General features: G+C 47.0%; 1 protein-coding gene across 1 annotated transcript in view; it reads right to left on the bottom strand.

Annotated features, from left to right (window-relative positions):
* The window catches only part of LOC110491184 (IQ motif and SEC7 domain-containing protein 1-like), a gene marked incomplete at its 3' end in the record, with an annotated part of 75,927 nt that extends 62,869 nt beyond the window's left edge, over positions 1-13,058 (bottom strand). Inside the window, exon 1 of the mRNA XM_036945798.1 lies at positions 12,554-13,058. Within this exon, the coding sequence (XP_036801693.1) occupies positions 12,554-12,621 (68 nt within the window). The remainder of the gene's footprint in view (positions 1-12,553) is intronic.
* Positions 13,059-22,212: the final 9,154 nt, after the last annotated feature.

Below are 22,212 nucleotides of genomic sequence, written 5' to 3'. Positions count from 1 at the left end.
GAATGTGGTTCTGAATATAAACAGCAACACCTCCACCTTTGGCATTTCTGTCTCTTCTGTAGATGTTATAACCATGCATTTCCCCCACTGTATCATCAAAGGTATTATTTAAGTGAGTTTCAGAGATCCGATTCAACATGGCACGTCGATCCATAACATCTTACTGAGACGAGTTGGTAGACAAACTAGATTCAATGCCATAACGTGGCAACCCAACACTATACCACAATTCGACAGAGCTGTGGCTGAAACTGGCCACCATAGAGAGAGGTTGGGATGAGTTTACAGCAGTGCTTCCCCTAGTAATATGTAGGTGGGAAGGACCCATCCCACCAGCTCTGTTGCTCCACTGAAGGATTTTTCTATTTAAATAGTTTTGAATTGAAGCTGTTGGTGGGTAGAGGATGTGGGTGGGGAATTTGGAAAATAATCTAGGGGATTGTAATAATGTAAAACTATTCTAGGGGAAACACTGGTTAACATCTGAGTACAGAGAGTGGTGGTGATGACAGGATCAGGAGCATTCAGAGACGAGGAATGGATCTCTGCTATTGGACAACAGAGGGAGGGAGGACAGGTGGCCAGGGCTGGGGGGAGGAGAGAGAGAGAGAGAGAGAGAGAGAGAGAGAGAGAGAGAGAGAGAGAGAGAGAGAGAGAGAGAGAGAGAGAGAGAGAGAGAGAGAGAGAGAGAGAGAGAGAGAGAGAGAGAGAGAGAGAGAGAGAGAGAGAGAGAGAGAGAGAGAGAGAGAGAGAGAGAGAGAGAGAGAGAGAGAGAGAGAGAGAGAGAGAGAGAGAGAGAGAGAGGGAGAGAGGGCGAGAGGGAGAGAGGGAGAGAGGGAGAGAGAGAGAGAGAGAGAGAGAAGTCTCTATTCTTTTTAAAACTTTTTGGCTGGAATCTCTTTTCTCACCGCCTGGTATAGAGGTCCTGGATGGCAGGGATCTGGGCCCCAGTGATGCACTGGGTTGTCCTCACCACCCTCTGATATAGAGGTCCTGGATGGCAGGGAGCTGGGCCCCAGTGATGTACTGGGCTGTCCTCACCACCCTCTGATATAGAGGTCCTGGATGGCAGGGAGCTGGGCCCCAGTGATGCACTGGGTTGTCCTCACCACCCTCTGATATAGAGGTCCTGGATGGCAGGGAGCTGGGCCCCAGTGATGTACTGGGCTGTCCTCACCACCCTCTGATATAGAGGTCCTGGATGTCAGGGAGCTGGGCCCCAGGGATGTACTGGGCTGTCCTCACCACCCTCTGATATAGAGGTCCTGGATGACAGGGAGCTGGGCCCCAGTGATGTACTGGGCTGTCCTCACCACCCTCTGATATAGAGGTCCTGGATGACAGGGAGCTGGGCCCCAGTGATGTACTGGGCTGTCCTCACCACCCTCTGATATAGAGGTCCTGGATGTCAGGGAGCTGGGCCCCAGGGATGTACTGGGCTGTCCTCACCACCCTCTGATATAGAGGTCCTGGATGACAGGGAGCTGGGCCCCAGTGATGTACTGGGCTGTCCTCACCACCCTCTGATATAGAGGTCCTGGATGACAGGGAGCTGGGCCCCAGTGATGTACTGGGCTGTCCTCACCACCCTCTGATATAGAGGTCCTGGATGTCAGGGAGCTGGGCCCCAGTGATGTACTGGGCTGTCCTCACCACCCTCTGATATAGAGGTCCTGGATGTCAGGGAGCTGGGCCCCAGGGATGTACTGGGCTGTCCTCACCACCCTCTGATATAGAGGTCCTGGATGACAGGGAGCTGGGCCCCAGTGATGTACTGGGCTGTCCTCACCACCCTCTGATATAGAGGTCCTGGATGTCAGGGAGCTGGGCCCCAGTGATGTACTGGGCTGTCCTCACCACCCTCTGATATAGAGGTTCTGGATGGCAGGGAGCTGGGCCCCAGTGATGTACTGGGCTGTCCTCACCACCCTCTGTACCGCCCTGCGATCCAGGGCGGTCCTGTTACCATACCAAGCAGTGATGCAGCCAATCAAGACCGTCTCAGAGGAGTAGCTGGATACATTTTCGAGGATTTGAGGGCCGATGCCAAACTTTTCAGCCTCCTGAGGGGGAAGAGACGCTGTAGAGCCTTTTTGTGGACTATTCCAAGTCCTTAGTGATTTAGACCCCGTAACCAGCCTTTTTTTGAGGCGAGGCAGGCGAGGTGAGAAAGAGAGAGGATCGTTGATCCAAGGTCTGTTTTTAAAGGATTGACTCTCTCTGATAGGTCAGTGCAAATCTATAAACCAATTATTTAAGTAAGAGAGACATCACAACCCAACACACAGACACACTTTACAAAAGGGTGTATGAGGTCTGGGCTAGCTGGTATAGTTAAAAAGCACATGGCTGTAACTCACTACTGCTTATAAAATAGACTCTCTTCATGAGTTCACCCTCTCATTTCACACACACACACACACACTAGATGTGACAACTCATTGGGATAATGATATTGTCCTTTATATGGTAGACTAAAACGGTTGTTTGTGAAGGACACACACACACACACACACACAGTGTCTCTACTAAGATATCCATCATTTTAGGATATAGTATAGTATTGTCATACTGTACTTTAAAAAACAATATCTTCACCTCCATATAAAGGTGACATAATATATCAGTATAGACATTTTAACACCTTGATTCACCCTGTAATGTTTTAGGTCTACCACACACCCTATATTAAGTACATACCACCACACCCTATATTAAGTACATACCACCACACACCCTATATTAAGTACATACCACCACACCCTATATTAAGTACATACCACCACCACACCCTATATTAAGTACATACCACCACACACCCTATATTAAGTACATACCACCACACCCTATATTAAGTACATACCACCACACCCTATATTAAGTACATGCCACCACACCCTATATTAAGTACATACCACCACACACCCTATATTAAGTACATACCACCACACACCCTATATTAAGTATATACCACCACACCCTATATTAAGTACATACCACCACACCCTATATTAAGTACATACCACCACCACACCCTATATTAAGTACATACCACCACACCCTATATTAAGTACATACCACCACACACCCTATATTAAGTACATACCACCACACACCCTATATTAAGTACATACCACCACACCCTATATTAAGTACATACCACCACACCCTATATTAAGTACATACCACCACACACCCTATATTAAGTACATACCACCACACACCCTATATTAAGTATATACCACCACACCCTATATTAAGTACATACCACCACACACCCTATATTAAGTACATACCACCACACACCCTATATTAAGTACATACCACCACACACCCTAAATTAAGTACATACCACCACACACCCTATATTAAGTACATACCACCACACCCTATATTAAGTACATACCACCACCACATCCTATATTAAGTACATACCACCACCACACCCTATATTAAGTACATACCACCACCACACCCTATATTAAGTACATACCACCACACACCCTATATTAAGTACATACCACCACCACACCCTATATTAAGTACATACCACCACACATCCTATATTAAGTATATACCACCACACCCTATATTAAGTACATACCACCACACACCCTATATTAAGTATATACCACCACACCCTATATTAAGTACATACCACCACACCCTATATTAAGTACATACCACCACCACACCCTATATTAAGTACATACCACCACACCCTATATTAAGTACATACCACCACACACCCTATATTAAGTACATACCACCACACACCCTATATTGAGTACATACCACCACACCCTATATTAAGTACATACCACCACACCCTATATTAAGTACATACCACCACACACCCTATATTAAGTACATACCACCACACACCCTATATTAAGTATATACCACCACACCCTATATTAAGTACATACCACCACACACCCTATATTAAGTACATACCACCACACACCCTATATTAAGTACATACCACCACACACCCTATATTAAGTACATACCACCACCACACCCTATATTAAGTACATACCACCACCACACCCTATATTAAGTACATACCACCACCACACCCTATATTAAGTACATACCACCACCACACCCTATATTAAGTACATACCACCACACACCCTATATTAAGTACATACCACCACACATCCTATATTAAGTATATACCACCACACCCTATATTAAGTACATACCACCACACACCCTATATTAAGTACATACCACCACACACCCTATATTAAGTACATACCACCACACCCTATATTAAGTACATACCACCACACCCTATATTAAGTATATACCACCACACCCTATATTAAGTACATACCACCACACACCCTATATTAAGTACATACCACCACATCCTATATTAAGTACATACCACCACACCCTATATTAAGTACATACCACCACACCCTATATTAAGTACGTACCACCACACCCTATATTAAGTACATACCACCACACACCCTATATTAAGTACATACCACCACACACCCTATATTAAGTATATACCACCACACCCTATATTAAGTTCATACCACCACACACCCTATATTAAGTACATACCACCACACCCTATATTAAGTACATACCACCACACCCTATATTAAGTACATACCACCACACACCCTATATTAAGTACATACCACCACACACCCTATATTAAGTACATACCACCACACCCTATATTAAGTATATACCACCACACCCTATATTAAGTACATACCACCACACACCCTATATTAAGTACATACCACCACACACCCTATATTAAGTACATACCATCACACACCCTATATTAAGTACATACCACCACACCCTATATTAAGTACATACCACCACACACCCTATATTAAGTACATACCACCACACACCCTATATTAAGTACATACCACCACACACCCTATATTAAGTACATACCACCACACCCTATATTAAGTACATACCACCACACCCTATATTAAATACATACCACCACACACCCTATATTAAGTATGTAACGGTTTTCTGTATGTGAAGGAGAGTCGGACCAAAATGCGGCGTGTAGATTACGATCCATGTTTATTGACTATAGCAACACGAATCTAAATACAAACAGTGCAAAATAATAAACGTAATGAAAACCGAAACAGCCTAAACTGGTGCAAACTAACACTAAGGACACTAAGGACAATCACCCACCACAAACTCAAAGAATATGGCTGCCTAAATATGGTTCCCAATCAGAGACAACGATAAACACCTGCCTCTGATTGAGAACCACTTCAGACAGCCATAGACTTAGCTAGAACACCCCACTAGCTACAATCCCCATACATACACACCACATACAAAAACCCATGCCACACCCTGGCCTGACCAAATAAATAAAGATAAACACAAAATACTTTGACCAGGGTGTGACAGAACCCCCCCCCTAAGGTGCGGACTCCCGAACGCACCTCAAAACAATAGGGAGGGTCCGGGTGGGCGTCTGTCCATGGTGGCGGCTCCGGCGCGGGACGTGGACCCCACTCAATCAATGTCTTAGTCCCTTCTCCTCGCGTCCCTGGATAGTCCACCCTCGCCGCCGACCATGGCCTAGTAGTCCTCACCCAGAACCCCACTGGACTGAGGAGCAGATCGGGACTGAGGGGCAGCTCGGGACTGAGGCAGCTCGGGAGTGAGAGGAAGCTCAGGAGTGAGAGGAAGCTCAGGAGTGAGAGAAAGCTCAGGCAGGTTGATGAATCTACCAGATCCTGGCTGGCTGGTGGTTTCGGCAGATCCTGGCTGACTGGCAGATCTGGAAGAGTCTGGTCGACTGGCAGATCTGGAAGAGTCTGGTCGACTGGCAGATCTGGAAGAGTCTGGTCGACTGGCAGATCTGGAAGAGTCTGGTCGACTGGCAGATCTGGAAGAGTCTGGTCGACTGGCAGATCTGGAAGAGTCTGGTCGACTGGCAGATCTGGAAGAGTCTGGTCGACTGGCAGATCTGGAAGAGTCTGGTCGACTGGCAGATCTGGAAGAGTCTGGTCGACTGGCAGATCTGGAAGAGTCTGGTCGACTGGCAGATCTGGAAGAGTCTGGTCGACTGGCAGATCTGGGAGAGACTGGTCGACTGGCAGCTCTGGCTGCTCCATGCTGACTGGCTGCTCCATGATGACTGGCAGCTCTGGCTGCTCCATGCTGACTGGCTGCTCCATGCTGACTGGCAGCTCTGGCTGCTCCATGCTGACTGGCTGCTCTGGCTGCTCCATGCTGACTAGCTGCTCCATGCTGACTGGCGGCCCTGGCTGCTCCATGCTGACTGGCGGCCCTGGCTGCTCCATGCTGACTGGCGGCCCTGGCTGCTCCATGCTGACTGGCGGCCCTGGCTGCTCCATGCTGACTGGCGGCCCTGGCTGCTCCATGCTGACTGGCGGCCCTGGCTGCTCCATACTGACTGGCGGCCCTGGCTGCTCCATGCTAACTGGCAGCTCTGGCGGCTCCTTGCAGACTGGCAGCTCTGGCGGCTCCTTGCAGACTGGCAGCTCTGGCGGCTCCTTGCAGACTGGCAGCTCTGGCGGCTCCTTGCAGACAGGCAGCTCTGGCGGCTCCTTGCAGACTGGCAGCTCCTTGCAGACTGGCAGCTCTATGCAGACTGGCAGCTCCTTGCAGACTGGCAGCTCCTTGCAGACTGACAGCTCCTTGCTAACTGGCAGCTCTATTCTAACTGGCAGCTCTATGCTAACTGGCAGCTCTATGCTAACTGGCAGCTCTATGCTAACTGGCAGCTCTATGCTAACTGGCAGCTCTATGCTAACTGGCAGCTCTGAACAGGCGGGAGACTCCGGCAGCGCTGTAGAGAAGGAAGGCTCTAACAGCGCTAAACAGGCGGGAGACTCCGACAGCGCTGGAGAGGAGGAGGGCTCCGACAGCGCTGGACAGGCGAGGCGCACTGTAGGCCTGATGCGTGGTGCTGGCACTGGTGGTACTGGGCCGAGGACACGCACAGGAAGCCTGGTGCGGGGAGCTGCTACCGGAGGGCTGGGGTGTGGAGGTGGCACAGGATGGGTTAGACCGTGAAGGCGTACTGGAGATCTTGAGAGCGGTGCTGGCACAGGACGTGCAAGGCTAGGGAGGTGCACAGAAGGCCTGGTACGTGAGACTGGCACCATCTTCACCAGCCGACTAACACGCACCTCAGGACGAGTATGGAGCGCTGACCCAGGTGCCATCAAATCCCCGACACGCTCCGTCGGGCGAATTCCATGTTTTAAACACCAACACAGCAACTCCCTCATTTCTCTCTCCTCCAATTTCCCCATTAACTCCTTCACAGTCTCTGTTTCGCTCACCTCCAACACCAGCTCTGGTTCTGGTCTCCTCCTTGGCTCCTCACGATAAACAGGGAGAGTTGGCTCAGGTCTGGCTCCTGACTCTGCCACACTCTCCCTGAGCCCCCCCCCAAGAAATTTTTGGGGCTGACTATGGGGCCTCCGTCCGCGCCGCCTTGCTTGCTTTGCAAATTCCATTCTCCTATATCCTTCCGCGCACTGCTCCATCGAATCCCAGGCGGGCTCCGGCACTCTCCCTGGGTCGACCGCCCACCTGTCTATCTCCTCCCAAGAAGTATAGTCCATACTGTACTCCACTTTGGGCTGTTCCTGCCTGTTGACACGCTGCTTGGTCCCTTTGTGGTGGGTGATTCTGTAACGGTTTTCTGTATGTGAAGGAGAGTCGGACCAAAATGCGGCGTGTAGATTACGATCCATGTTTATTGACTATAGCAACACGAATCTAAATACAAACAGTGCAAAATAATAAACGTAATGAAAACCGAAACAGCCTAAACTGGTGCAAACTAACACTAAGGACACTAAGGACAATCACCCACCACAAACTCAAAGAATATAGCTGCCTAAATATGGTTCCCAATCAGAGACAACGATAAACACCTGCCTCTGATTGAGAACCACTTCAGACAGCCATAGACTTAGCTAGAACACCCCACTAGCTACAATCCCCATACATACACACCACATACAAAAACCCATGCCACACCCTGGCCTGACCAAATAAATAAAGATAAACACAAAATACTTTGACCAGGGTGTGACAAAGTACATACCACCACACCCTATATTAAGTACATACCACCACACACCCTATATTAAGTACATACCACCACACACCCTATATTAAGTACATACCACCACACAAGTGGTCAATAAAATGAACGTGTGGAAGCTGTCGATTTGTAGAGAAGTCAAAGATTAACACAGAACACAATGCATCTTTTTTTTAATGTTAGTGGTTGGTCTCCTTTCTCCCCAACTGTTATCCTACCTGAGAGAGAGAGTTAAGAGGACATGTTCCAACTGTTATCCTACCTGAGAGAGAGAGTTAAGAGGACATGTTCCAACTGTTATCCTACCTGAGAGAGAGAGTTAAGAGGACAAATTCCAACTGTCATCCTACCTGAGAGAGAGAGCTAAGAGGACAAATTCCAACTGTTATCCTACCTGAGAGAGAGAGTTAAAAGAGGACATATTCCAACTGTTATCCTACCTGAGAGAGAGAGTTAAAAGAGGACATATTCCAACTGTTATCCTACCTGAGAGAGAGAGTTAAGAGGACGTATTCCAACTGTTATCCTACCTGAGAGAGTTAAGAGGACAAATTCCAACTGTTGTCCTACCTGAGAGAGAGAGTTAAAAGAGGACATATTCCAACTGTTATCCTACCTGAGAGAGAGAGTTAAAAGAGGACATATTCCAACTGTTATCCTACCTGAGAGAGAGAGTTAAGAGGACGTATTCCAACTGTTATCCTACCTGAGAGAGTTAAGAGGACAAATTCCAACTGTTATCCTACCTGAGAGAGTTAAGAGGACATATTCCAACCGACAAAACTGTAGCCTGCTCTGCTGTAGGCTGATGTTACTGTACAGAATGGGCTCTGCTGTAGGCTGATGTTACTGTACAGAATGGGCTCTGCTGTAGGCTGATGTTACTGTACAGAATGGGCTCTGCTGTAGGCTGATGTTACTGTACAGAATGGGCTCTGCTGTAGGCTGATGTTACTGTACAGAATGGGCTCTGCTGTAGGCTGATGTTACTGTACAGAATGGGCTCTGCTGTAGGCTGATGTTACTGTACAGAATGGGCTCTGCTGTAGGCTGATGTTACTGTACAGAATGGTCTCTGCTGTAGGCTGATGTTACTGTACAGAATGGGCTCTGCTGTAGGCTGTTACTGTACAGAATGGGCTCTGCTGTAGGCTGATGTTACTGTACAGAATGCGCTCTGCTGTAGGCTGATGTTACTGTCCAAAATGGGCTCTGCTGTAGGCTGATGTTACTGTACAGAATGGGCTCTGCTGTAGGCTGATGTTACTGTACAGAATGGGCTCTGGTGTAGGCTGTTAATGTACAGAATGGGCTCTGCTGTAGGCTGATGTTACTGTACAGAATGGGCTCTGCTGTAGGCTGTTACTGTACAGAATGGGCTCTGCTGTAGGCTGTTACTGTAAAGAATGGGCTCTGCTGTAGGCAAATGTTACTGTACAGAATGGGTTCTGCTGTAGGCTAATGTTACTGTACAGAATGGGCTCTGCTGTAGGCTAATGTTACTGTACAGAATGGGCTTTGCTGTAGGCTGATGTTACTGTACAGAATGGGCTCTGCTGTAGGCTGTTACTGTACAGAATGGGATCTGGTGTAGGCTGTTACTGTACAGAATGGGCTCTGCTGTAGGCTGATGTTACTGTACAGAATGGGCTCTGCTGTAGGCTGTTACTGTACAGAATGGGCTCTGCTGTAGGCTAATGTTACTGTACAGAATGGGCTCTGCTGTAGGCTAATGTTACTGTACAGAATGGGCTCTGCTCTAGGCTGATGTTACTGTACAGAATGGGCTCTGCTGTAGGCTGTTACTGTACAGAATGGCCTCTGCTGTAGGCTAATGTTACTGTACAGAATGGGCTCTGCTGTAGGCTACTGTTAATGTACAGATTGGGATCTGCTGTAGGCTGATGTTACTGTACAGAATGGGCTCTGCTGTAGGCTGGTGTTACTGTACAGAATGGGCTCTGCTGTAGGCTGATGTTACTGTACAGAATGGGCTCTGCTGTAGGCTGATGTTACTGTACAGAATGGGCTCTGCTGTAGGCTGATGTTACTGTAAAGACTGGGCTCTGCTGTAGGCTGATTTTACTGTACAAAATGGGCTCTGCTGTAGGCTGATGTTACTGTACAGAATGGGCTCTGCTGTAGGCTACTGTTACTGTACAGAATGGACTCTGCTGTAGGCTAATGTTACTGTACAGAATGGGCTCTGCTGTAGGCTAATGTTACTGTACAGAATGGGCTCTGCTGTAGGCTGATGTTACTGTACGGAATGGGCTCTGCTGTAGGCTGATGTTACTGTACAGAATGGGCTCTGCTATAGACTGATGTTACTGTACAGAATGGGCTCTGCTGTAGGCTGATGTTACTGTACAGATTGGGCTCTGCTGTAGGCTGATGTTACTGTACAGAATGGGCTCTGATGTAGGCTGATGTTACTGTACAGAATGGGATCTGCTGTAGGCTAATGTTACTGTACAGAATTGGCTCTGCTGTAGGCTGTTACTGTACATAATGGGCTCTGCTGTAGGCTAATGTTACTGTACAGAATGGGCTCTGCTGTAGGCTGATGTTACTGTACAGAATGGGCTCTGATGTAGGCTGTTACAGTACAGAATTGTCTCTGCTGTAGGCTGATGTTACTGTACAGAATGGGCTCTGCTGTAGGCTGATGTTACTGTACAGAATGGGCTCTGCAGTAGGCTGATGTTACTGTACAGAATGGGCTCTGCTGTAGGCTGATGTTACTGTAAAGAATGGGCTCTGCTGTAGGCTGATGTTACTGTACAGAATGGGCTCTGCTGTAGGCTTTTACTGTACAGAATGGGCTCTGCTGTAGGCTGTTACTGTACAGAATGGGCTCTGCTGTAGCCTAATGTTACTGTACAGAATGGGCTCTGCTGTAGGCTAATGTTACTGTACAGAATGGGCTCTGCTGTAGGCTGATGTTACTGTACAGAATGGGCTCTGCTGTAGGCTGATGTTACTGTACAGAATGGGCTCTGCTGTAGGCTGATGTTACGGTACAGAATGGGCTCTGCTGTAGGCTGATGTTACTGTACAGAATGGGCTCTGCTGTAGGCTGTTACTGTACAGAATGGGCTCTGATGTAGGCTGTTACTGTACAGAATGGGCTCTGCTGTAGGCTGATTTTACTGTACAGAATGGGCTCTGCTGTAGGCTAATGTTACTGTACAGAATGGGCTCTGCTGTAGGCTGATGTTACTGTACAGGATGGGCTCTGCTGTAGGCTGTTACTGTACAGAATGGGCTCTGCTGTAGGCTGATGTTACTGTACAGAATGGGATCTGCTGTAGGCTAATGTTATTGTACAGAATGGGCTCTGCTGTAGGCTAATGTTACTGTACAGAATGGGCTCTGCTGTAGGCTGATGTTACTGTACAGAATGGGCTCTGCTGTAGGCTGATGTTACTGTACAGAATGAGCTCTGCTGTAGGCTGATATTACTGTACAGAATGGGCTCTGCTGTAGGCTGTTACTGTACAGAATGGGCTCTGCTGTAGGCTGTTACTGTACAGAATGGGCTCTGCTGTAGGCTAATGTTACTGTACAGAATGGGCTCTGCTGTAGGCTAATGTTACTGTACAGAATGGGCTCTGCTGTAGGCTAATGTTACTGTACAGAATGGGCTCTGCTGTAGGCTAATGTTACTGTACAGAATGGGCTCTGCTGTAGGCTGATGTTACTGTACAGAATGGGCTCTGCTGTAGGCTGTTACTGTACAGAATGGGCTCTGCTGTAGGCTACTGTTACTGTACAGAATGGGCTCTGCTGTAGGCTAATGTTACTGTACAGAATGGGCTCTGCTGTAGGCTAATGTTACTGTACAGAATGGGCTCTGCTGTAGGCTGGTGTTACTGTACAGAATTGTCTCTGCTGTAGGCTGATGTTACTGTACAGAATGGGCTCTGCTGTAGGCTGATGTTACTGTACAGAATTGGCTCTGCTGTAGGCTGTTACTGTACAGAATGGGCTCTGCTGTAGGCTGATGTTACTGTACAGAATGGGCTCTGCTGTAGGCTGATGTTACTGTACAGAATGGGCTCTGCTGTAGGCTGATGTTACTGTACAGAATGGGCTCTGCTGTAGGCTGTTACTGTACAGAATGGGCTCTGCTGTAGGCTGTTACTGTACAGAACATGGGTCGACATTTGAGGCAGCACATCAAACAGCAGTTCAATAACAAAGCCGTTTTCTGTTGCAGTCCACAAAAACCATATTGACCAACTAACTGCCAATACTATCCTTTACCTTAAACCATTCATTTCTTCAGCATATCACAATCATTTATGCGGTTGGAAAAGACAAATATACGCAATGCCATGGAATGTAACAATCTGTTTTTTTTTTCCTGGCGAATATCAATTATTGCCGCATAATCTTTCATAAACAGCAATCTACAATACAACTCAAACGCGCCCTTACCAGTGTATCAGCTTGTTGTTATTTAGAATAACAGGAGTCTTGTCTGAGGCGCAGTTGATGCACCACATTGTTGCTAACGAACCCACGTCGGTCCTGGTGCGTAAAACCGTTATTCCTTCCTGTCATTAATTTGGCTCGATATCCGCTCCTGGAGAGACGCGCTCCGGGGATTCGTTCTCATACGCATGCTTCTGTTATTTCAGGTAGAGGTGCATTGTTAAGAGAGAAGAGGAGAAATGTCGATGGTCCTCAGCTCTATCTTCTCCTTTTACACGGACCTCAATCTCTTCATCTAGCCCCACCTCTAATTCTCCATCTATCCCCAACTCTAATTCTTAATCTCCCTCTTCCCTCTCCTCCCTCATTGCGTTCACTCTCCAACGCGGCAGTTTTTTATCTCTCTCTGGTCGCTTCGGGCTGCTATCTGCTAGAGCGGAGCAGCGTGACACAGCAGTCACGGCAACAACACGACTACAGCTAGTCTGATTGGGTGAACAATTTCTGTCTCCGGTCCACACGCGCAGCAAGTGAGGGTGCATTCTTTCTATACAATCCTAGTGATTTTTATCCTTCTTCTATTTAATAGATAAAAAGACAAAGACAAATATTATAGTCAAATCAAATCCAAATGTATTTGGCACATAAAATGAACACAACAGGTTCATTATGCTTACTTACAAGCCCTTAAACCAACAATGCAGTTTTAAGAGAAATGACTGTTAAGAAAATATTTATTAAAACATACATAAGTTAGAAAATATATATATATAAAACAAAAACAATAACGAGGCTATATACAGGGTGTTACGGTACAGAGTCAATGTGGAGGCTATATACAGGGTGTTACGGTACAGAGTCAATGTGGAGGCTATATACAGGGTATTACGGTACAGAGTCAATGTGGAGGCTATATACAGGGTGTTACGGTACAGAGTCAATGTGGAGACTATATACAGGGTGTTACGGTACAGAGTCAATGTGGAGGCTATATACAGGGTGTTACGGTACAGAGTCAATGTGGAGACTATATACAGGGTGTTACGGTACAGAGTCAATGTGGAGGCTATATACAGGGTGTTACGGTACAGAGTCAATGTGGAGGCTATATACAGGGTGTTACGGTACAGAGTCAATGTGGAGACTATATACAGGGTGTTACGGTACAGAGTCCATGTGGAGACTATATACAGGGTGTTACGGTACAGAGTCCATGTGGAGGCTATATACAGGGTGTTACGGTACAGAGTCAATGTGGAGACTATATACAGGGTGTTACGGTACAGAGTCCATGTGGAGACTATATACAGGGTGTTATGGTACAGAGTCAATGTGGAGACTATATACAGGGTGTTACGGTACAGAGTCCATGTGGAGACTATATACAGGGTGTTACGGTACAGAGTCAATGTGGAGGCTATATACAGGGTGTTACGGTACAGAGTCCATGTGGAGACTATGTACAGGGTGTTACGGTACAGAGTCCATGTGGAGACTATGTACAGGGTGTTACGGTACAGAGTCCATGTGGAGACTATATACAGGGTGTTACGGTACAGAGTCCATGTGGAGACTATATACAGGGTGTTATGGTACAGAGTCAATGTGGAGGCTATATACAGGGTGTTACGGTACAGAGTCAATGTGGAGGCTATATACAGGGTGTTACGGTACAGAGTCAATGTGGAGACTATATACAGGGTGTTACGGTACAGAGTCCATGTGGAGACTATATACAGGGTGTTACGGTACAGAGTCCATGTGGAGACTATATACAGGGTGTTACGGTACAGAGTCAATGTGGAGGCTATATACAGGGTGTTACGGTACAGAGTCAATGTGGAGACTATATACAGGGTGTTACGGTACAGAGTCCATGTGGAGACTATATACAGGGTGTTATGGTACAGAGTCAATGTGGAGACTATATACAGGGTGTTACGGTACAGAGTCCATGTGGAGACTATATACAGGGTGTTACGGTACAGAGTCAATGTGAAGGCTATATACAGGGTGTTACGGTACAGAGTCCATGTGGAGACTATGTACAGGGTGTTACGGTACAGAGTCCATGTGGAGACTATGTACAGGGTGTTACGGTACAGAGTCCATGTGGAGACTATATACAGGGTGTTACGGTACAGAGTCCATGTGGAGACTATATACAGGGTGTTATGGTACAGAGTCAATGTGGAGGCTATATACAGGGTGTTACGGTACAGAGTCAATGTGGAGGCTATATACAGGGTGTTACGGTACAGAGTCAATGTGGAGGCTATATACAGGGTGTTACGGTACAGAGTCAATGTGGAGACTATATACAGGGTGTTACGGTACAGAGTCCATGTGGAGACTATATACAGGGTGTTACGGTACAGAGTCAATGTGGAGGCTATATACAGGGTGTTACGGTACAGAGTCAATGTGGAGGCTATATACAGGGTGTTACGGTACAGAGTCAATGTGGAGACTATATACAGGGGGTACCGGTACAGAGTCAATGTGGAGGCTATATACAAGGGGTACCGGTACAGAGTCAATGTGGAGGCTATATACAGGGTGTTACGGTACAGAGTCAATGTGGAGACTATATACAGGGGGTACCGGTACAGAGTCAATGTGGAGGCTATATACAAGGGGTACCGGTACAGAGTCAATGTGGAGGCTATATACAGGGTGTACCGGTACAGAGTCAATGTGGAGGCTATATACAAGGGGTACCGGTACAGAGTCAATGTGGAGGCTATATACAAGGGGTACCGGTACAGAGTCAATGTGGAGGCTATATACAGGGTGTTACGGTACAGAGTCAATGTGGAGGCTATATACAGGGTGTTACGGTACAGAGTCAATGTCAAATCAAAATCAAATCATCAAATCAAATTTTATTTGTCACATACACATGGTTAGCAGATGTTAATGCGAGTGTAGCGAAATGCTTGTGCTTCTAATTCCGACAATGCAGTAATAACCAACAAGTAATCTAACTAACGATTCCAAAACTACTGTCTTGTACACAGTGTAAGGGGATAAAGAATATGTACATAAGGATATATGAATGAGTGATGGTACAGAGCAGCATAGGCAAGATACAGTAGATGGTATCGAGTACAGTATGTACAAATGAGATGAGTATGTAAACAAAGTGGCATAGTTTAAAGTGGCTAGTGATACATGTATTACATAAGGATACAGTCGATGATATAGAGTACAGTATATACGTATGCATATGAGATGAATAATGTAGGGTAAGTAACATTATATAAGGTAGCATTGTTTAAAGTGGCTAGTGATATATTTACATCATTTCCCATCAATTCCCATTATTAAAGTGGCTGGAGTTGAGTCAGTGTCAGTGTGTTGGCAGCAGCCACTCAATGTTAGTGGTGGCTGTTTAACAGTCTGATGGCCTTGAGATAGAAGCTGTTTTTCAGTCTCTCGGTCCCAGCTTTGATGCACCTGTACTGACCTCGCCTTCTGGATGATAGCGGGGTGAACAGGCAGTGGCTCGGGTGGTTGATGTCCTTGATGATCTTTATGGCCTTCCTGTGACATCGGGTGGTGTAGGTGTCCTGGAGGGCAGGAAGTTTGACCCCGGTGATGCGTTGTGCAGACCTCACCACCCTCTGGAGAGCCTTACGGTTGAGGGCGGAGCAGTTGCCGTACCAGGCGGTGACACAGCCCGCCAGGATGCTCTCGATTGTGCATCTGTAGAAGTTTGTGAGTGCTTTTGGTGACAAGCCAAATTTCTTCAGCCTCCTGAGGTTGAAGAGGCGCTGCTGCGCCTTCTTCACAATGCTGTCTGTGTGAGTGGACCAATTCAGTTTGTCTGTGATGTGTATGCCGAGGAACTTAAAACTTGCTACCCTCTCCACTACTGTTCCATCGATGTGGATAGGGGGGTGTTCCCTCTGCTGTTTCCTGAAGTCCACAATCATCTCCTTAGTTTTGTTGACGTTGAGTGTGAGGTTATTTTCCTGACACCACACTCCGAGGGCCCTCACCTCCTCCCTGTAGGCCGTCTCGTCGTTGTTGGTAATCAAGCCTACCACTGTTGTGTCGTCCGCAAACTTGATGATTGAGTTGGAGGCGTGCGTGGCCACGCAGTCGTGGGTGAACAGGGAGTACAGGAGAGGGCTCAGAACGCACCCTTGTGGGGCCCCAGTGTTGAGGATCAGCGGGGAGGAGATGTTGTTGCCTACCCTCACCACCTGGGGGCGGCCCGTCAGGAAGTCCAGTACCCAGTTGCACAGGGCGGGGTCGAGACCCAGGGTCTCGAGCTTGATGACGAGCTTGGAGGGTACTATGGTGTTGAATGCCGAGCTGTAGTCAATGAACAGCATTCTCACATAGGTATTCCTCTTGTCCAGATGGGTTAGGGCAGTGTGCAGTGTGGTTGAGATTGCATCGTCTGTGGACCTATTTGGGCGGTAAGCAAATTGGAGTGGGTCTAGGGTGTCAGGTAGGGTGGAGGTGATATGGTCCTTGACTAGTCTCTCAAAGCACTTCATGATGACGGAAGTGAGTGCTACGGGGCGGTAGTCGTTTAGCTCAGTTACCTTAGCTTTCTTGGGAACAGGAACAATGGTGGCCCTCTTGAAGCATGTGGGAACAGCAGACTGGTATAGGGATTGATTGAATATGTCCGTAAACACACCGGCCAGCTGGTCTGCGCATGCTCTGAGGGCGCGGCTGGGGATGCCGTCTGGGCCTGCAGCCTTGCGAGGGTTAACACGTTTAAATGTCTTACTCACCTCGGCTGCAGTGAAGGAGAGACCGCATGTTTTCGTTGCCGGCCGTGTCAGTGGCACTGTATTGTCCTCAAAGCGGGCAAAAAAGTTGTTTAGTCTGCCTGGGAGCAGGACATCCTGGTCCGTGACTGGGCTGGATTTCTTCCTGTAGTCCGTGATTGACTGTAGACCCTGCCACATGCCTCTTGTGTCTGAGCCGTTGAATTGAGATTCTACTTTGTCTCTGTACTGACGCTTAGCTTGTTTGATAGCCTTGCGGAGGGAATAGCTGCACTGTTTGTATTCGGTCATGTTACCAGACACCTTCCCCTGATTAAAAGCAGTGGTTCGCGCTTTCAGTTTCACGCGAATGCTGCCATCAATCCACGGTTTCTGGTTAGGGAATGTTTTAATCGTTGCTATGGGAACGACATCTTCAACGCACGTTCTAATGAACTCACACACCGAATCAGCGTATTCGTCAATGTTGTTGTCTGACGCAATACGAAACATGTCCCAGTCCACGTGGTGGAAGCAGTCTTGGAGTGTGGAGTCAGCTTGGTCGGACCAGCGTTGGACAGACCTCAGCGTGGGAGCCTCTTGTTTTAGTTTCTGTCTGTAGGCAGGGATCAACAAAATGGAGTCGTGGTCAGCTTTTCCGAAAGGGGGGCGGGGCAGGGCCTTATATGCGTCGCGGAAGTTAGAGTAACAATGATCCAAGGTCTTTCCACCCCTGGTTGCGCAATCGATATGCTGATAAAATTTAGGGAGTCTTGTTTTCAGATTAGCCTTGTTAAAATCCCCAGCTACAATGAATGCAGCCTCCGGATGAATGTTTTCCAGTTTGCAGAGAGTTAAATAAAGTTCGTTCAGAGCCATCGATGTGTCTGCTTGGGGGGGGGATGTATACGGCTGTGATTATAATCGAAGAGAATTCTCTTGGTAGATAATGCGGTCTACATTTGATTGTGAGGAATTCTAAATCAGGTGAACAGAAGGATTTGAGTTCCTGTATGTTTCTTTCATCACACCATGTCACGTTAGTCATAAGGCATACGCCGCCGCCCCTCTTCTTACCAGAAAGTTGTTTGTTTCTGTCTGCGCGATGTGTGGAGAAACCCGTTGGCTGCACCGCTTCGGATAGAGTCTCTCCAGTGAGCCACGTTTCCGTGAAGCAAAGAACGTTACAGTCTCTGATGTCCCTCTGGAATGCTACCCTTGCTCGGATTTCATCAACCTTGTTGTCAAGAGACTGGACATTGGCAAGAAGAATGCTAGGGAGTGGTGCACGATGTGCCCGTCTCCGGAGTCTGACCAGAAGACCGCCTCGTTTCCCTCTTTTTCGGAGTTGTTTTTTTTTTTGGGTCGCTGCATGGAATCCACTCAGTTGTCCTGTTTGTAAGGCAGAACACAGGATCCGCGTCGCGAAAAACATATTCTTGGTAGTACTGATGGTGAGTTGATGCTGATCTTATATTCAGTAGTTCTTCTCGACTGTATGTAATGAAACCTAAGATGAGCTGGGGTACTAATGTAAGAAATAACACGTAAAAAAACAAAAAACTGCATAGTTTCCTAGGAACGCGAAGCGAGGCGGCCATCTCTGTCGGCGCCGGAAATACTATATACAGGGGGTACCGGTACAGAGTCAATGTGGAGGCTATATACAAGGGGTACTGGTACAGAGTCAATGTGGAGGCTATATACAGGGGGTACCGGTACAGAGTCAATGTGGAGTCTATATACAGGGGGTACCGGTACAGAGTCAATGTGGAGGCTATATACAGGGGGTACCGGTACAGAGTCAATGTGGAGGCTATGTACTTGCTGTTACGGTACAGAGTCAATGTGGAGGCTATATACAGGGTGTTACGGTACAGAGTCAATGTGGAGACTATATACAGGGGGTACCGGTACAGAGTCAATGTAGAGGCTATATACAGGGGGTACCGGTACAGAGTCAATGTGGAGGCTATGTACAGGCTGTTACGGTACAGAGTCAATGTGGAGGCTATATACAGGGGGTACCGGTACAGAGTCAATGTGGAGGCTATATACAGGGTGTTACAGTACAGAGTCAATGTGGAGGCTATATACAGGGGGTACTGGTACAGAGTCAATGTGGAGGCTATATACAGGCTGTTACGGTACAGAGTCAATGTATAGGCTATATACAGGGTGTCACGGTACAGAGTCAATGTGGAGGCTATATACAGGGTGTCACGGTACAGAGTCAATGTGGAGGCTATATACAGGGTGTCACGGTACAGAGTCAATGTGGAGGCTATATACAGGGTGTCACGGTACAGAGTCAATGTGGAGGCTATATACAGGGTGTCACGATACAGAGTCAATGTGGAGACTATATACAGGGGGTACCGGTACAGAGTCAATGTGGAGACTATATACAGGGGGTACCGGTACAGAATCAATGTGGAGGCTATATACAGGGGGTACCGGTACAGAGTCAATGTGGAGGCTATATGCAGGGTGTTACGGTACAGAGTCAATGTGGAGGCTATATACAGGGGGTACCGGTACAGAGTCAATGTGGAGGCTATATACAGGGGGTACCGGTACAGAGTCAATGTGGAGGCTATATACAGGGGGTACTGGTACAGAGTCAAAGTGTGTCGAGGTAATTGAGGTAATATGTACATGTAGGTAGAGGTAAAGTGAATATGCATGGATAACAAACAGAATAGCAGCAGCACAGCCATTTTAAAGAAGCTCTTAAGAAGCCTTTTGGACCTAGACTTGATGCTCCGGTACCGCTTGCCTTGCGATATCAGATGAAACAGTCTATGACTAGGGTGGCTGGACTCTTTGGCAATTTTTAGGCCCTTCCTCTGACACTGCCTGGTATGGAGGTCCTGGATTGCAGGAAGCTTGGCCCCAGTGATCTACTGGGCCGTACACACTACCCTCTGTAGTGCCTTGCGGTCGGAGGCTGAGCAATTGTCATACCAGGCAGTGATGCAACCAGTCATGATGCTCTCGATGGTGCAGCTGAATAACTTTTGAGGATCTGAAGACCCATGCCAAATCTTTTCAGTCTCCTGAAGGGGAATAGGCGTTTTAGTGCACTCTTTGTGACTGTCCTGGTGACTGTCCTGGTGTCCTTGGACCATGATAGTTTGTTGGTGATGTGGATACCAAGGAACTTGAAGCTCTGAACCTGCTCCACTACAGCACTGTCGATGAGAATGGGGGCCTGCTCGGTCTTCCTTTTCCTGTAGTCCACAATCATCTCCTTTGTCTTGATCAGGTTGAGGGAGAGGTTGTTGTCCTGGCACCACACGGCCAGGTCTCTGACCTCCTCCCTATAGGCTGTCTCATCGTTGTCTTTGATCAGGCCTACCACTGTTGTGTCGTCAGCTAACTTAATGATGGTGTTGAGTTGTGCTTGGCCACACAGTCATGGGTGAACAGGAAGTACAGGAGGGGACTGAGCACCCCTGAGGGGCCCCCGTGTTAAGGATCAGCTCGACAGATGTGTTGTTACCTACCCTTACCACCTGCGGGCGGCCAGTCAGGAAGTCCAGGATCCAGTGGCAGAGGGAGGTGTTTAGCCCGGGGGTCCTTAGCTTAGTGATGAGGTTTGAGGGAAATTTGGTGAGCTGTAGTCAATGAGTAGCACTTCAGTACAGTCTTTGATATTATTGACCGTAACATAACTCATGTGTTATGGCTTTTCAACCTCTGCCATATCGTGGATTCAGAGACATCTATCTAGAAAAACTCTGAGGGTTTTCTTCAATGGAAGCCTCTCTAAAGTCAAACATGTAAAGTGTGGTGTACCGCAGGGCAGCTCCCTAGGCCCTCTACTCTTTTCTATTTTTACCAATGACCTGCAACTGGCTTTAAACAAAGCATGTGTGTCCTGTATATATCTATATGTATACTGATGATTCAACCATAGACGCATCAGCAACCACAGCTAATGAAGTCACTGAAACCCTTAACAAAGAGTTGCAGTATGTTTTTGGAATGGGTAGCCAGTAATAAACTGGTTTCGGTGACTTCAATCTGATGAAATGCATGCCCAAATTCAACTGCATGCTACTCATCCCCAGAAGATAAGATGATGCATATCAATAGTATATTTGGATAGAAAACACTCTGATGTTTCTAAAACAGTTTGAATCATGTCTGTGAGTATAACAGAACTCATGGAGCAGGCAAAACCCAGAGGACTAACCATTCAGATTTTTCTTTATTTTGAAGTCACTCTCTTTTCAATTGAGTTTTCATTGGGAATCCAGATTTCTAAGGGACCTTCTTGCAGTTCCTATCGCTTCCACTGGATGTCAATAGTCTTTAGAAATTGGTTGAGGTTTTTCCTTTGTGTAATGAAGAAGTACAGCCATCTTGAACGAGGGTCACTTCAAGTGTACTGTTAGATAGAAGCGCGTGACCAGAAAGCTAGCTACAGTTTGTTTTACTCCTGTATTGAACACAAATCATCCCGTCTTCAATTTTATGGATTATTTACATTAAAACATACCTAAAGTTGTATTACAAAAGTAGTTTGAAATGTTTTGGCAAAGTTTACAGGTAACTTTTGAGATACACTGCTCAAAAAAATAAAGGGAACACTTATACAACACAATGTAACTCCAAGTCAATCACACTTCTGTGAAATCAAACTGTCCACTTGAGAAGCAACACTGACTGACAATACATTTCACATGCTGTTGTGCAAATGGAATAGACAACAGGTGGAAATTATAGACAATTAGCAAGACACCCCCAATAAAGGAGTGGTTCTGCAGGTGGTAACCACAGACCATTTCTCAGTTCCTATGCTTCTTAGCTAATGTTTTGGTCACTTTTGAATGCTGGCGGTGCTTTCACTCTAGTGGTAGCATGAGACGGAGTCTACAACCCATACAAGTGGCTCAGGTAGTGCAGCTCATCCAGGATGGCACA

This window comes from Oncorhynchus mykiss, chromosome 16 (genome assembly GCF_013265735.2).
Source record: "Oncorhynchus mykiss isolate Arlee chromosome 16, USDA_OmykA_1.1, whole genome shotgun sequence".
NCBI lineage: Eukaryota > Metazoa > Chordata > Actinopteri > Salmoniformes > Salmonidae > Oncorhynchus > Oncorhynchus mykiss.
This window is presented reverse-complemented; position numbering and strand designations above follow the sequence as displayed.